This window comes from Nomascus leucogenys, chromosome 13 (genome assembly GCF_006542625.1).
Source record: "Nomascus leucogenys isolate Asia chromosome 13, Asia_NLE_v1, whole genome shotgun sequence".
Classification (NCBI taxonomy): Eukaryota; Metazoa; Chordata; class Mammalia; order Primates; family Hylobatidae; genus Nomascus; species Nomascus leucogenys.
The window spans coordinates 51,782,534-51,800,897 of record NC_044393.1 but is presented as its reverse complement, the minus strand read 5'-3'; the positions used below and the strand labels follow the sequence as shown (position 1 = coordinate 51,800,897).

Genomic DNA, 18,364 nt, shown 5'->3' with positions numbered 1-18,364 from the left:
CTTTTTTTGAAAGTCCTCTTTATCATTCCTTTTAGGAAAAAAAAAAGTTGTGGTTTGATTTGTTGGGTCTTTGAATAACAACATTTTTACTTTCCTTTTTTAAAAAAGCATCTCCATACATATATATACCTACTATGTACCAACAAAAATAAAAATAAATAAAATAAAATATGTATCTATATCTTAAAAAATGTTTCAAGTCTAACATTGTCTTTGTATGGTAAAAATGAGCGTTGTATAATCGTACATAGAATATAAAATCTAGGCAGGAATAACTGCAATCATTTTATCTGTGGCATTTAGGACTATTAAGTTAGTTCTATCTGATTTTGTTGTTGTCGTTGTCCATTAAATGGATCTGAGGTATGCCTCACGTCAGATTGGCTGCCCGGTATTCTGAGCCTGTCATATAGTGGACCAGAGGCCCCGTAGGATGAGCCTTAGATTTTATAGACTTTTAATGTTATCTCCAAAAGATAATATACATATAATTACCAGAGATACACTGACAGAATTGAAGGCACTTGTCATACAACTTTATACCACAATTTTTGTAACCCTGTTTTGAAGTTTCTATGTTTTTTAACATGTTAGGAAACTAAAACAAAACAAAACAAAAAAATGGAAGTGTCCCAGAGTTCTCGCTTCCTCCAAGGGGTCAGCTCTGAGTTCCTGTAGAAACATGTTGTAATTAACCTTGTAGAGCAATGGGCTGCTGGGGGAAGGAGCACCCAATCTTATCTTCAGGGCAGTCAGAAGAGCCAAGTCACAAAAAAAGAACACTGAGGTTCTGTGTGGGACTAGGAGAGAAATAAATCATGTTCAACTTTACATCACACCCTGCTATTTCTAAAATTAGCAAAACCTGTGCTTGTTCAATGATGAGTAATATCGAAAGACAGTGTGGTTTTCTGCTACAGCTTTTTTGAAGCATTGCCATTTTATTGTCCAAAAGTCACATTGTTTGTGTATCCTGCCCCGTTCTCTGGAGCATGCAGTATTTGGTTTTTACACATGCTCCTTGTAACTATCTAGAAACGTTTCCCTAAGAATTCAAAATCAAAACAAAATGATGATCACCTATGTTTCGTTTGAAGAAGAGGAATTACTGATGTGTATTACAAAACAAGGGGTACCCTGCAATGTTTGTTGCTTAATTATTCTTTGTGAAGCTTCCTATGTTGGCTTACTCATGTCCTCTGCTTTCTTAAAATCCCCTTAAGACCACATCCTCTTCTCTTCAGACTCCTACAGTGTCGCATGGTACTGCCTTGCCTCCTTCCAGTGGGGGCTGCTTCTCTGTAGAACTTGCTATGCCAGCGTGCTCCCTGTAAATGTGCAGTGTGTGGCCACCCTGTTTCTGTGGTTCAAGTTATCATAGCACCAATTTCAGTTAAAACGTTTAGAATTTTATGTCTGTGATTTTTGTATTAACTTGTCTTGCTGCCAGTTTCTGGGTCCCCTAAGGTCAGGAACCTTGTCTGGTCTTGCTCACCACGGTACCTATCTCCTACCCATAGCACAGTGGCTGGGTCCCAGCCTCCAGATGGTTTCCTTGCCTCTAAATTCACACCTTTTCCAAGCCATTCTTCTCATTGTCAGCAATATCTTTACAACTCTGCCATGGGTCCCAATGCCTAGAGTTCAAGTCCCAAATTCCAGGCTACCAGTTGCTTTTTCAGCCCTATCTACTCTCTTAAGAACGTTGCTTTTTATTTGGGCTTATTTTACCTCAGCTTATGTGACAGAGAACTAGTTCTTTCCCTGCCTTGCTTTCTCTTCAGATTATACATTGTTTGCATATTTGTAAATTCTTTATAGGAAAACTCAATAAATATTTACTTAATTGATTTAGGCATTCTGGAGATATAAGTCTCTAGAATTACCGTACCCGATAGCTATGTAGTTCTTCCTATGCCAGGAATTTAAGGTGTTATATTAAACATTCTCTACTTATATCACCGTAGCCTGAGAATATACTTTATTCTATTATTTTATTTAAAGCTGTCAATCATATTGCCTGCAATATGGAACTATTAATACAATGGGCTTTGCAATCCTATATATTAACTGTCTTTGGATATTTATTTTTTTTTTTTGCTTTTTGTTTTTTTTTTTTTTTGAGACAGAGTTTCACTCTGTTGCCCAGGCTAGAGTGCAGTGGCGCTATCTCGGCTCACTACAACCTCTGCTTTCCAGGTTCAAATGATCTCCTGCCTCAGCCTCCTGAGTAGCTGGGATTACAGGTGCCCACCACCACGCCCAGCTAATTTTTGTATTTTTAGTAGAGACAGGGTTTCACCATGTTGGCCAGGCTGGTCTCGAACTTCTGACCTCGTGATCCGCCCACCTCCGCCCCACAAAGTACTGGGATTACAGGCATAAGCCACCTTGCCCGGCCAGATATTTGTTTTATCCATTAAACTTTGTTATCTTGTTAAGTCCTTTCCTGCCTATTTAATTAGATTAATTAGTGTTTTTTTGTTTTAATTCACACAGACTTTTTTATATTTGCCTCTGTTGTGTTTTCTTTCACTACTTATTCTCCCTGTCTTTTCCTTTTTTAAAAAACACGTTATTGAGGTATGGTTGATGTATAAAATACTGTACATATTTAATGTATACATCTCAATGAGTTTGGGGATAAGTATACACCCATGAAACCATCAACTATCATCAATCTCATAAACATATCTATCACCTTCCAAAGTTTTATCCACCCCCTGTATTATTATTTTTGTTGTTGCTTTATCATAAGATCTAATCTCTTAGTAATTTTAAGTATACAATATTGTTAGCTGCAGGCACTATGCTGCCTAGTAGACCTTCAAAACTTATTTATCTTGCATAGCTGAAATTTTGTACTCTTTAACCATTACTCCCCAGTTTCTCCTACCCCAAGTCCATGGCAACCACCATCCCACTCTGCTTCTATGAGTTTGACTACTGTAAGTTCCATATATAAGTGAGATCATATAGTATTTGTATTTCTCTGTCTGCCTAAATATTTCATTTTCTATCCATGATGTTGCAAATGGCAGAATTTCCTTTTCTATGGCTGTAAAATATTCCATGGTATACATATATCACAGTTTCTTTGTCCATTCATATGTCCATGGAAATTTATGTTGTTACCATATCTTGGCTTTTGTAAATAGTGATGAAATGAACATGAGAGTGCCAATATCACTTCAAGATCCTAATTTCAATTTATTTGGATATATAACCAGAAGAATTGCTGGATAATAAGGAAGGTTTATTTTTTACTTTTTGAGGAAACTTCATACTGTTTTCTATAATGGTTTACCAACTTACATTCCCACTAACAGCGTACAGGGTTCCTTTTTCTTCACATTCTCATCAACAATTATTATCTTTTGCTTTTTCGATCATAGCCATCCTAACAGGTGTGAGGCGACATCTTATTGCAGTTTTGATTTGCATTTCCCCAGTGGTTGGTAATGTTGATGATCTTTTTATGTATTTGTTGGCCATTTGTATGTTTTCCTTGGAAAAATGTCTATTCAGCTCCATTACCCATTTTTTAATGGGATTATTTGAGTTGTTGCTATTCAGTTGTGAAATTTCCTTGTATGTTTTGGATGTTAACCCCTTGTCACATATATAGTTTGCAAATATTTCCTCCCATTCCATAGGTTACCTTTTCATTTTGTTGATTGTTTCTTTTGCTGTGCAGAAGTTTTTTAGTTGGATGTCATCTCACTTTATTTTTCCTTTTGTTGCCCGTGCTTTTGGTGTCATATCCAAAATATAATCACTAAAACCAATGTCAACGACCCTTTTCCTATGTTTTCTTCTAGGAGTTTTATGCTTTCAGATCTCATGTTTAATTCTTTAATCTAGTTTAAGTTAATTTTTGTGTGTGATGTAAAACAAGGGCCTGATTTCATTCTTTGGCATGTGGCTATCCAATTTCCCTAACACCCTGTATTGAAGAAACTATGTTGTGCATTCTTGACATCCATGCCAAAAATTACTTGACTGTATATGCATTGGTTCATTTCTGGGCTCTCTATTTTGTTCCACTGGTCTTTTTTTTTTTTTTTTTTTTAATGCCAGCACCATACTGTTTTGATTACTATAACTTTGTGCTACAATTTGAAATCAGAACATGTGATTTTTTTCTAGCGTTGTTGTTCTTGCTCAAGGTTGGTTTGGCTATTTGGGGTCTTTTATGGTTCCATATAAATTTTAGGATCTTTTTTCTATTCCTGCGAAAAAAGTGCCATTGGAATTTTATAGGGATTGCATTGAACCTGTAGATTGCTTTGTATAGTAAACCATTTTAACAATATTAATTCTTCTAATCCATAACATGAGATACCTTTCCATTTATTTATGTTTGATTTCTTTCACCATAGTTTTATAGTTTCCAGTGTACAGATATTTCATGTCCTTGGTTAAATGTATGCCCAAGTATTTTTATTCTAAAGGTTAAAGTTTTTCTGATGATCTCTATCAGAATTCTGTTGTAGTGTCTTTTAGTTGCTTCCCTGTGTAAATACTTTACTCCCTCTAAAATATTTAGAATGTTTTCAGAATAATAGAGATTGAAAACTTTAGCAAACTGAGGAATTTGTACAAATTCAGCATGGTTCTTATCATTTGTTGCCTAGGTAAGTTGCATCATATTTAAAGGTGCAGTGCTCTAAGAAATTGTCTGAACCTAAGTTTTCAAAGTTAATACCATCTTTATTATAAAGATTTCAAGGCCAGGCGTGGTGGTTCATGCCTGTAATCCCAGCACTTTGGGAGGCCAAGACAGGTGGACCACCTGAGGTCAGGAGTTCGAGACCAGCACGGCCAACATGGTGAAACCCTGTCTCTACTAAAAATACAAAAATTAGCTGGGTGTGGTGGCACACGCTTGTAATCCCAGCTACTCTGGAGGCTGAGGCAGGAGGATCACTTGAACCTGGGAGGCAGAGGTTATAGTGAGTGGAGAATGCACCACTGCACTCCAGCCTGGAAGACAGAGCGAGACTCCGTCTCAAAAAAAAAAATACACATATATACCTATTTTTAAAATAAGTAGATATACTATACTTTGCAACCCTTTTGTAATAGCAGAGAACTGGAAATATTCAATATTTTTATAAATAGGAAAGTGAGTAACCTATGGTGCATCTATGCAAAGGAGTGCTATGCAGCTATGAAAAGGGATGAGGTCTATCTCTGTATATTCCTATAAAGTTCTTCAGGATATATTATTAAGTCTAATTGTCTACGTTTTGATTCAAAATAATCTAGAGAGTTCAGAGGGGAAGTGGAAGGGTCACAGATAAAATTGCTCATGAATTGATATTTGTTGAAGCTGGTTAATGGGTACTTGAGGAATCATTGTACTAATCTACTTTTGTTTATATTTGAAACACTTTTTCTTTCTTTCTTTCTTTTTTGTTTTTTTTTTTTTTTTTTTTTTTTGAGACAGAGTCTTGCTCTGTCTCCCAGGCTGGAGTACAATGGTGCAATCTTGGCTCACTGCAACCTCCACCTGCGGGGTTCAAGTGATTCTCCTGCCTCAGCCTCCCAAGTAGCTGGAATTACAGGCACATGCCACCATACCTGGCTAATTTTTTTTGTATTTTTAGTAGAGATGGGGTTTCACCATGTTGGCCAGGCTGGTCTTGAACTCCTGACCTCAGGTAATCCAACTGCCTCCATCTCCTGAAGTGCTGAGATTACAGGTGTGAATCACCATGACCGGCCTTTGAAAAACTTCTTAATAAAAAAGTTAAATAAGATATAGCCTAATGTTCTGAAGGAAATATTTTTCTGGGATATTCATTCACATTTAATATCCATGAAAGGTTTGAGTGTACATATTTTAGTTTATTCACAAAACAAATTTAAATATATAGCCAAACCATTTTTAGCTGCTTGAAGATTTAAGCAATAAACTGTGATTACCTAGCAAATGTAAAGTATTGTAATGCCATAATAATAATAGTTATTTTTAAAAAAACACTTTAAGGCATTGAAAAAAGCAAACGTGTTAAAGAAGGGGAAGTCAAATGATACCACTGGCTATTAACATCACATAACAACAGACAATCAGATATTTGGAGCTTCCTGATGGAAGTTTATGTTACCACCTCTGAAGTATTGTTGTAGCAGCAGGAAGAGGAAAACAAGTACATGTATAATTTACAGCTGGCAGAAAATTAGAGATAGAGTGAAGCTCAAGTCCCAGAGGCATTATCACATTTAATCTGCACATCTTTTTGAAACATAAAAATTAGTTGTTGTTTTGTTTTACTAATTCTACCCCATTTTAGAGAGGAGTAAATTTAATGAATAAATGATATGTCTGTGACCACCTGACTAATACATTTAAGAACCAGAACCTACCAAGCCTTCTGGCTTCCTATGATGGAACGTGCTTTCCATGTTATAGAGTGAGGCTCAGTGTCATCAAGGAACAGCCAATCCAATAAGATTGACATGAGAAATGATACATATTCAGCAGAAGATTCAGACCTTAAAAGCACGACAATTGCAGTTATCTTCTCTGGCAAGAGAAGAGTGTAAGTATAATGTTCTCTTGATTCAGTGAAGATTCATGTATTTCAGAGATCAAAAAGAGCTGATGATGATATTGGCATTCTCTTATGCAATGGAGGCATTTTACCCAGTCTGTCTCCAGAAGGGCAGTCATCCCAATGTCACCAAACTGGACCAACGGAGGCCTTGTTGACTAAGACAGAGTCCTTTTAGAAACGGTTGTGGATCTACTTGAATGCATGACCAAATCGATGGCTAATATACAAGGCCAGCTTCAGCCTCATAGATGTATGACCTACGTAGTCACACAAGGACCTGCTCTCAGAGGGGCCCTGCACTTGGTTTAATGCCCTGCTGTCACCATTTTTAAATACTTAAAATTTTATTTTTGAGCTTAAGTTTTGTAAATAAAGTCTGCTGGGACAATTGCACATTCACATGAGCAGCACGGATAGGCCAGGCAGCAGTGTGCACATGCACAGACCTGAATCGATGGCTGTGGCAGAGGGTGTGGGTGCCAAGCAAATAGGCCCATGGCCTGGTGCTCAAATGCATGCATCAGGGCAGTTTGGGGTATCACAGAGTCCCAAGGCAGCCAGGCCAGCGCTTGAGTGCAGATTGGCAAAAGCAATGGCAGCAATCGCAGCAGAAGCAACGTGACAGCAAAAGTAATAGGGACAGCTACATCAGTGATGGCCTCAGGAGAAAGAAGAGGCCTGCATGAGGACAGTTCTGGAACCTACCATGGGAGGCTTGTCCCCAGCACCTGTCTCTGTGGTATCTGCACATATAATAAGGAGAGAAACTATTGGCACTCATGCAGAAAACTTTTTTAGTAAAATATTACACAATAAAAGCAAACACACAGACATTGCAATAAAACGTGAAGGAGTTATTAGAATTCTTCAAAGAGTTTAAAATCTCCAGTTTTGAAAATTACTATAATGTTGCAAATCAAATATCCATAAGTTTAGGAATAGAAATTAAAGATGATTGCATGTGACAGAAAATAATACTTTTCCAAGCTTGAATAAAGCTTATGAAGCTTTGAATAAATGAAGTATGAACAAGAAAGACCATTTTAAATTTTATTTTTTCTTCGTAATTGAGCATACCACAATAGAATGCATATAAGCAAGTGTTCTGGTGTATGTTCAAAACATAAAGCCACTTTTGGATTATTGCACAACCTCCAGAAGTTACAGGAATTGTCAGAAGAAACATTAAAATGAATGTTGAATAAATGTACATTTAAAATTAAATTCACAGAGGAAGCTGAGTTTTATGAAGAGTTAAATCTTTTTAGAAAATTGTTCTATGAGAATCATTAGCTCAAAAGGGTTATATTTTGAAATGATTTATCAGAAATTTATCTAAATGTTATCACACCCTATAAATATTCTTATAAACTTCAGTGAAAGATGCATGAGCAGGAAGATTCTTCTCAAATTAAAAATTGCCAAAAATTATTTATGATCTTGCATTTCCCAAGAGCAGCTCACATCACTTTCAGTTTGATCAATTAAAAATGAAATTACAATGAGTATAAATTTTGATGATCTAGTAAATTAATTTGCAGAAAAGTGAGCCAGAAAAATCTTATGATCAGTCAAGATATTACATTATTGTTTTTTTATTATATAAAATTGTGACATCAAAAATATTTTCTTAGGATTCATTGCTATTCACTTAGTTTTTGTTGCTATTCACATATTACTATTATCCCTATTATATTTTATATGTAATAACATATTTTTAAAGGGAAAACTTTTTATGTATTAGTAACTTTCAGAGAACGTTTTTCTGACATTTTGACAAGGAATCCCAGATTTGTTTTTTTGTACTGGGTCCTGCAAATTATGTAGGTCACCCTGCCAATATGATTTGAGGAAAAAAATTTTCGAAGCTGGTGTTAGCAGTTGCCCACAGCAATTACAGAAGAACCTCAGTTTTGCTCCTGTGGGAATTTGGTTTTGAACAAACTAACTTTCCAATAAGGAGTGAATGAATTATTGTTACTGCATTGATTTAGTATTAAGCATTTTATTTCTGAAAATTCAAGTAAACTATTTGCAATTGTAATATTCTTTGGACATTAGAAGAACAGCAGAACTTGTTTGTCCCGTTGGCAATTATTTTTAGCACACATTCTAAGTATGTTATTTGCTAGGTGTTGAAGGTACATGGGTAAATAAGAATACAGTTTCTGTTCTAAGAAGTCCAATAAAGTAGACAATATGAAAAATAGTAAATTACAATACATTGTTTTAAGCACTTTTCTACAGAAATATGTACAATGTATAGATTATAGAGGTATCAGAAAGCAAAGTGTGCTTTGTGATACCTCTATAATAGGATAGCTGGAGAGGTTTCTGACTTCTTGTTTCATAAATGTCTAGGCTGATACTGACTTGCATTCTCATTATAATTCATATATATTTTACGTATATAATTCATATATATATTTTATTTTCCAATTAATGCAACAGTAGCATACTTTTAAGAATAAGAATGATTGATTTGAATGCAACAATAGAGAGTATCTTTGCAAAAAAGCAGTCTTTTGTAATGAGATTATAGCTAACTTTCCTGATTTGTAGCGTCATTGAAGAATAGCTTATTCCTGTTTTTTGCTTATTTTTATTATTTTCCATTAATTTTACTTTATAAGTGAAGATACTCCTAAATAGCCACATATGGATTAATTTTATTTTAGAATCGTGAAAAATGGAAGACAGTAGCACAGACACAGAAAAAGAAGAGGAAGAGGAGAAAGATGAAAAGGATCAAGAGCCCATTTATACCATAGTGCCCACAATTAACATTCAAGATGAGCGGTTTGTTGATTTATCTGAAACTCCAGCTTTCATTTTCCTGCATGAGGTATATTTTTCTTTATATGTTACTACAGTAAAACCCAACTCAACATGGACTTAAAAATTCAAATGAAGCCAATATCATTATCAAAATTCTTTATTACATATATCCTGTAGGTGATATTTACAGCTTGATACACTAAAACAAAATGGTCCCTGCCTTTTCTTCCAAAAATTTATCATGTAATTCTGAACCAATGCAGTAGTGTAGGTTCTGATACTTTTGTAGCATAAGTATTTGCATATATATTCAGTCAGTTACATACATGTCATGGGTTGGTACATGAAATAAAGAAGATTTCTTTTATTATTGCATATACTACATTTACTTCCATAAAATAAAAATATCTTGTCATATAATGATAGAAAGAATATATATTTACCTAACTAACTATAATTACTACAGTGGAGCACTGAAATCTGCTGTTTTCTATCAGCAAATAAGCAAAAAGGGGAATATGATGAATTATATATTCTCATTATGTGAACTTTAAAAAGCAAGATGAACATTTAGGAAATACCCATATATGAGGAGAGTTTTTTTATAAAGTAATGGCTGACTACGTATTCAACTGTTACCTTTCATGCTTGAGAGCTATACTTTAGAAAATGATTTAGAGGACATTTGAATTTCAGATGATAAACTTTATATAACTGAATAAAAGTTATTCAGTTCTATAGAATAAAGTTTATTCTATAGAATAAAGTTATTCATTCTAAGAAATTTGATAGTCATAGTAAGAAATAAGTTTAAAAAGTCTTAAAGCAAAAACAGAGTTTATTAAAAACCAAGAAGCAAAACCAAATTGGAAAAGAATGCAATAAAAAAGTAATTTTAAAAATAATAGTGTTATATATGTGTATACAGGATCTAAACTGCTAAATTGTTCACTTTTTCTACAGTTTTGACTTTTTCTTTTATTTTGAAATGATTTCAGATATACGGGACAGTTGCAAGATTAGTGCAAAGAATTTGCATGTATCTTTAACCCAGATTTCTCGGATGTTAACATCTTACCACATTTGCTTTATCCTTTTCTTTCTATCTTCTTGTTCTCTCAACCTCTCTCTTTCTCTCTCTGTGAAGACACGATGCCCCTTTATAGCTAAATGCATCACTGTGTTTCCTAAAAATATATTCATTCTCTTTTTTTTTTTTTTTTTTTTTTTTTGAGATGGAGTCTCGCTCTGTCGCCCAGGCTGGAGTGCAGTGGCGCAATCTCGGCTCACTGCAAGCTCCGCCTCCCGGGTTCACGCCATTCTCCTGCCTCAGCCTCTCCGAGTAGCTGGGACTACAGGTGCCCACCACCACGCCCGGCTAATTTTTTGTATTTTTTAGTAGAGACGGGGTTTCACTGTGGTCTCGATCTCCTGACCTCGTGATCCTCCCGCCTCGGCCTCCCAAAGTGCCGGGATTACAAGCGTGAGCCACCGCGCCCAGCCCATTCTCTTAATCATAGTACAATTATATCAAGAAATTAACATTGATATAATACCGTTTTCTAATCTGCATACCTTATTCGGGTCTTGCCAGTTGTCCCAATAACGTTCTTTATAGCAAAAGAAAATTCTAGATTATGTATTGCATTCAGTAGTCATCTCTTTAGTCTCCTTTAATCTAAAGGAAATTCAAGATTTCTTTAGTTTTCATGATATTGACACTTTGAAGAGAAGAGGCCAGTTATTTTGTGATTTTTTTCAATTTGGATTTTTCCGATTTTCTCATTATTAGATTCAAGCTATGTATTTTTGGTAAAAATATAAAGACACAGTCTTGTATTCTTCTCAAGTATCTTCTACCAGGAACACATGATGTTGCCTTGTCCCATTGCTAGACTTGTTCATCTTGATCACTTGGTTAAGGTGGTGACTTCCAGATTTACCTTTTATTTATTTTTCTGTTTGAAATTAATAAGCACCTCAAGAAGAGATACTCTGAGACTATGTAGTTGTCTTACTCCTCTTAAAATTTTCACCTACGAGCTTGGGATTTGTTGGTGATACTTACCCAGATCAACTCTTGTTATGATGGTTGTCAAATGGTGATTTTCTAATTCCATCATTTCTTCTATATTTATTAAGTGGCTTGCTTTCTACTATAAGGAAGAACTTTCTCTTCTTTCCTTATTTATTCATCTTTTTATCAGTATGGACTTAAGTTTCCCATTGTCATTCCTTTTCATGCTATCATTGTCCCACATTTGGCCAGTGTATACCCTTCAGGTAGGCTCACTTGTCCTTCTGATATGCTCCTGTGATTCCTTCTGCACTTCCTTACTTTCTGGCACAAGAATGTGTTCTGGGCTCATCTTGTATTTTCTTTGCTCCAGCCCTATAATCAGCCATTTCTTGGAGGATCCCTAGTTCCTGTTACTGGAGAATGATATTTGGAAACTAAGATACTAATGCTGAGCATGGTCATTGCTCCTAGAATGTCATAGCTTCTAGCCCCTCTCAGTGGACAGAGCTAGGGAATAGATTCATGAATATTTATATTCACACAAATTTAAATCTATTTCTACATCTATCTTTACATATTTTTAAATCTAACTTTTATTTTAGATACAGGGCATACCTGTACAGGTTTGGTACATGGGCACATTGCATGCAGGTGGTAAGCATAGTACCCGGGTAGGTAGTTTTTCAACCCACACTCCCCTTCCTCCCTCCACTCTCTAGTAGTCTGCAGTGTCTGTTATTCTCATGTTTTTGTCCATGTGTGCTCAGTGTATAGCTCCCACTTATAAATGAGAATATGCAGTGTCTGGTTTTCTTTTCTTGCATTAATTCACTCAGGATTATGGTCTCCAGCTCCTTCTATGTCTCTGTGAAGGACATGATTTCATCCTCCTATATGGTTGCATAGTATTCTGTGGTGTATATCTATAACACACTTTCTTTATCCAGTCCCCCACTGATGGGCCGCTAGATTGATTCCACATCTTTGTTATTAATAGTGGGGTGATGAATGTATGAGTGCATGTGTCTTTTTGGTAGAATGATCTATTTTCCTTTGGTTTTATACCCAGTAATGGGATTGCTGGGTTGAATGGTAGCTCTGTTTTAAGTTATCTGAGAAATCTCCAAACTGCTTTCCACAGTGGCTGAACTAAACTAAAGAGCCTCTTCACAGCAAAAGAAACTATCAACAGAGTAAACAGACAATCTACAGAATGGGAGAAAATATTTGCAAACTATGCATCTGACAAAGGTCTGATATCCAGAATCTATAAGGAACTTAGATCAACAAGCAAAAAACAAATAACCCCATTTTAAAAATAGGCAAAGGACATGAACAGACATTTCTCAAAAGAAGACATACATGTGGCCAACAAAAGTAGGAAAAAGTGTTCAGCATCACTAATTATCAGAGAAATACAAGTCAAAACCACAATGAGATATTATCTCACACCAGTCAGAATGACTATTATTAAAAAGTCAAAAACAATGGATGCTGGCAAAGGTATGGAGAAAAAGAAATGCTTATCTTTATATTTTTAAAACCATGATAACCTTCCTCTAATCTTAATATTTTAAGTGAAGAGTTCACATTTCTGTCAAAATCCATCATATGTCGAACTTTGCAATAGAATTTCTGCTTCTCCAGCACTGCCCTTAATAATCGAATCAAAAATAAGGCTAAACTTGTGTCATACATTTGTTTGATATAGTAGCTACCAAAGACATTGACTCAACGTACACTTATGATGTAAGCTCATGCATTTTTAGGTCTAAGTTGTTTGAAACCCAATCATACCCAATCTTTGTACTAGTTAAAATAACTCCTCCCCATGTGGTTGAGATATAGCCCACTTGTTTCTCATCCTGTTAATCCCAAACCCAAAACACCCCACAGCTGCTAACTGTGATAAAACTTAATAGTCAACACCAGAGTCATATAAATAAGTTTCCCCCTTCTGGCGTGTTTTCCTTAAACCAGCCAATCCACAACTCCTGTGAGAAGACCGGAGGGATAATACCCATATACCTTAATAAAGGTGAGCTCCCACAGCTGCTCGCTCACTCCCCACCCACTGCTGAGCTCCCTGCCACTTCCAGACTTATCTGCGCTCCCCATCAGCACCCCTAAGCTGTCAGATCTGTAAGTAATAAATTTCTTCTGTTTCATGTGTTTGGTTTCACCTTCTCATTGTTGTCATTGTGTCTCACCTGACAGACACACAGGAACCTGACGCCCTGCCCGTCAGGGCTCTTCTAAAAAGCAGCTATCTTGGCTTATAGCCACTCTTCACAGAGTGACCTTAAGACCAGTTTATAAAGAAGCCATAACAGTAAAAATCACAACAACTTGAGTTTATTTGTAGCAAAAGTTATGCTAATAGTAAAGATTATCTTCAAGGTTTTCTAAGCCAAAGATTAAGGTTTGTTTTGCAAAATTAAAGAACTTAGGACAACTTCTCATGCATATTGATCCTCAATCTTTAATAAATGTTTCAAGAATCTCTCAATATACATGGATGCATAATTTATAGTTATTAATTGCTGGGTATAACAGGCCTCTGATAATTATATCCAAGAGCTTTCAATAATAGTTTCAAAGAACTGTGCTACCTACCCTTTAGTGTCAATATCAGCAATTTTACTGCCTGAGAACTCCTCAAAACAGTGATAAATTGCAAACTTTCAGAATATTCAGAATTACTGGCTTCAGAAAACTTTATTTCCATAACAACACCACTAAGATATTGTTCCTAATTGGCATCTGTAAATTTATTTTCTAATTCTTTTAGGATTACTCTAAAATTTATGGGTCTCAAGTTTTTAACAACTGTGTATAACCTACTTTACTTCCTTCAGTTGTCTTTGTCTTTTAACCTACTTTGTCTTCCTTCAGTTGTTTAAACAGAAACTGTATCTGCAAAAATGGCAAAAGTGCAGATGACAACTGAAGGAAAGCAGTCAGAAATCCACTTCCAAGGGTCCAGTTGCTTGGCATAACATTGGAAAACACAGAAGCTGCTTATTCATTGTTATTAATGCTAGTTGCACAGTTGTCCCAGCACTGCCAAGTTGCAATGCATGGGTGTCATGCTCTCGTCTCATATTGCCTGAAGAATGTGTTCAATATGACATTCACAGGCCTCTGCAATTTATACCCAAACTACTTGTACAATCTAGTCATTCACTTAGATTCTCAGGATCTACTCTTTATGTTGTTCCCCTCAGCAGGGACTCTGCCACATTTAGAAGGAATAACTTCAGATGTCTAAGGAAACTGGCATAAATTCAAAATACATGATGTAAGATAATGGCTATCCACCAATCTGCCTAGTCATATTGCCTCCATTGCTTTTAAGCTATGCCATTCATACTAAAAAAAAACAAACAAAATGCTTGCATAGACTGCACTTTGCAACCTCTGGGTCTGTTCCTAACCTTTGAGATCCTGGCTGAAATCTCATGTCCTTCAGGGAACTGCCTGAGTAGCCAGCTCACAGGGGTTTCTCCAACCTCTCAACTCTTCCCACATCACTTGACTAATCAGCATAAAATATTTTGCATAGAAAATGTAGAGTTCCATTGACAACACATGGACACAGAGAGGGGAACAACACACCCCAGGGCCTGTTGGGAGGTTGGGGGCTGACGGGAGGGAAATTAGAGGACAGGTCAATAGGTGCAGCAAACCACCGTGGCACATGTAGACCTGTGGAACAAACCACATTCTGCACACCTATCCCTTTATTTTTTTTAAGAAGAAAAAGAAAATTTAGAGTTCCCCACTGACATTATGATCACATTAAGCAATAAGACCTAACAGGGCAGGAACTACACTGTGTTAATTCACTCCTTGGAATGAATGTTCAAAGTGATGCTTGGGGCTGGGCGCAATGGCTCATGCCTGTAATCGCAGCACTTTGGGAGGCCGAGGTGAGCGGATCACCTGAGGTCAGGGGTTCCAGACCAGCCTGGCCAACATGGTGAAACCCCGTCTCTACTAAAAAATACAAAAATTAGCCAGGTGTGGTGGTGCATGCCTGTAATCCCAGCTACTCAGGAGGCTGAGGCAGGAGAATTGCTTGAACCTGGGAGGTGGAGGTTGCGGTGAGCCGAGATCACACCATTGCGCTCCAATCTGGGCAACAAGTGAAACTACGTCTCAAAAAAAAAAAAAAAGTGATTAAGTGATGTTCGGAAACCAAGCCACACAACTCCCATCAATGGGCTGTGTGTGTTAATGTGGGACACCTGCTCCCCAAATTGGCCGTTGCTGCCTAACTATGAGGCCTGGTACTCCAGACTTTTTTTTGTCCTATTGGATATTTAATCCTGTCCCATTTTCTTTATATTGTTATTTTTTTTGTTAAGGTATAACATATAGAGTAAACCTCACAAACATTAAGTGTATACAGATCAGGTTTTTTACGTATGCCTATAACCAACATGTCCATAACTGAATTTGTCATTCTTCTCCCAATCATCTGTATTCTGTCAGTTTGAGAGTTAAATATCTGCTTTAAATATGTATCTCATTGATTTATCTCTTCTCCCATCATATTCTCAGTCTGATCAGGATCTACTTCCAGGAACCTGAGGTCTCCCCGAGACCTTCCCAGTCATTGCTCCCACCCAAGATAACCACTATACTGGCTTATCATATATTAGTTTGTCTCTTCTTGAACATCATATAAATGGAGTCATACAGTATGTTTTTCTTTGTGTCTGGCTGCTTTTGCTCACTTTTATAGTTGTGAGGTTCATTAATAGCATTATGCGTGGAAGTAGTTCCATTCTTTTTTATTGCTTTTTAGTATCCTGATGATACAGGACAGTCAAGCCCCCAAATTGAGGCTTGCCCTTGAGAGGGTTGTGGTGTTAAACAGCAACTTTTATTGAAGTGGCAGTGAACTGCAGCAGCAGAGGTTCTGATCCTTGTGGAGCAGGGCTACCCCATAGGCTGTGTACCCAGAATAGCAGCTCAGAGGCAGTTCTGCACTCAAATTTATATCCACTTTTAATTAGATGTAAATTAAGGACTGGTTTATGCAGAAATTTCTAGAATGAGGGTGGTAACTTGCAGGTTGTCGGGTTGATGCCATGGAAAGGGACAGTAACGGTCTGGTGTTACCATGGCAACGGTAAACTAACATGGCACACTGATGTCTAATGGGGGAGGTGCTTCTGCCTCACGTCTGTTTTAGCTAGTCCTCAATTTGGTGTGATGTCCAAGCCCCGCCTCCGAAGTCAAGTTCTGCCCCCTACCTCACTACTGTGTAAATATACCATAATTTGTTGATCCATTCTATTTTGTTTACAAAAATGGATTATTTCCTGTTCTGAAGTTTATGAATAAGGTTATGTGATCATTCTTATGCATGCCTTGTACTTAAGAATGAACTTATCTTGGGTATATATGCAGGAATGGGGTTAATCTGTCATAGTCTAGGTTTATATTCAGCTTTAGTAAAGACCTTCAATCAGTTTTCCAAAGAGGTTGAACCAGCATACACTCCAATGGGTATTATGTTAGATGCTGTCACATGTCCAGGGTTAATATAAGTGATAGGTTTCATGGTATTCCCTAGTTAGGATTTCTACTTCTATCTGTATGTGCTTATGTAAAGCAGCACTGTGACCTCACAATAAATGTGACCTCACTTGTCAAGGGTCAGTGTGTCAGATGCTGAACTTTTCCAAGACTTTGGAGGCCGTAAAATCATTTTTGTCTTAATGCTGTAAGCCAAAATCAAAACATTAAATTATTTCACCTAAGCGAAATAATTAGCTCTTTGCTTTTTACCAAGAGCCAGACATCTCTTCCCTTCTCTTTATTTCCTGAAAATAATTATTGTGCCAATCATTGTTAAGTAAGTCTTTGACCTGACTTAGCCAAGGGGTGGAGAAAAGGAGGCATAGGAGCATTGCATTTGGGAGGCATAAAAGGGAGAGCAAACATTGTAGGGAGACACCGAGGAAGTAAAACTACAAATCAAAATAGAATATGAAACTAAAAGTAGAATGTGGATGTATACAAATCATCATAGGCAATGATGAAGATGGATTGTTTGTTAATATATGACCTTTTCACGAAAACGGGTTATATATAAAACTATGAACAGTTGTACTTCTTATAAAATATGTAATAGCAGCATTTGTGTCCAAGTTTCAGTTGCATGTCAGATTTGATGAGTATTAAGATGTCAAGAACCTTGTGAACAATAATTTTGGACATCAAGTCTTTATTTAAAAGATAAAAGATACAGCATTCACTATGTGCCAGGCACTGTGCTAGATGTTTATAATCATTATTGCTAAAGCTACTGAAATTCATCCCTTCAACTCCTCCTTGGTTTTGAGCACCTCCTGTGTACTGGATTGTGCTAGATACCATGAGAATTTATGCACATAAAGCATAAAAAGGTTCATATTCTTTAGAAGCATTATTTGTGAACAAGAAGATTGACATATTAAATGTCAACAAAAGGCATATGATTTTGGACCCAGAAGATACAAGCAGTGTTATCAGAAGGGAAAGGGAGGCTTGACTGCTGTGGGATGAGACAGTCTAGAAAGGCTTTTAAGGCAGTAAGACATGAAAGGGGATGTTGCATCCATATACACAGGGTCCACTATGAATCTGGTTTTTTGCCCATACCCATGTATGCACATACTTGGAATATCTTCATGTAGATGACCCCAAAGTACCTCAAACTAAACATACTCACAACTAAATCCATTATCCTTCTCCGGAACCTAACTCTGCTCCTGGGTTCTGTCAGTTGGTTCTCTCTTGTTACTATCTCTTGAATTTGTGTTTTCCATTCCTACCATCTCACCAGTTAGAATGCCATTTCAGTGATGAAGATGTGAAGAGAGACTGCACAGTGGCAGTGGCAATGAGGAAAAAAGGAATGAATACATTTAGGAGAGATGTTAAGTATAAAATTCTATAGACTTAGTGTCTGAGTGGATGGAGTGAGTGAGGAAAAGATTCTAAATTG

At 36.6% G+C, this 18,364-nt stretch overlaps 1 protein-coding gene across 1 annotated transcript in view; it reads left to right on the top strand.

Annotated features, from left to right (window-relative positions):
* CCDC146 (coiled-coil domain containing 146) overlaps window positions 1-18,364 on the top strand; it is a 180,839-nt gene that overhangs the window by 36,451 nt on the left and 126,024 nt on the right. The window contains exon 2 of the mRNA XM_003268186.3: window positions 9,242-9,408. Coding sequence (XP_003268234.2) covers window positions 9,253-9,408 — 156 coding nt within the window. The 5' untranslated portion in view covers window positions 9,242-9,252. The remainder of the gene's footprint in view (window positions 1-9,241; window positions 9,409-18,364) is intronic.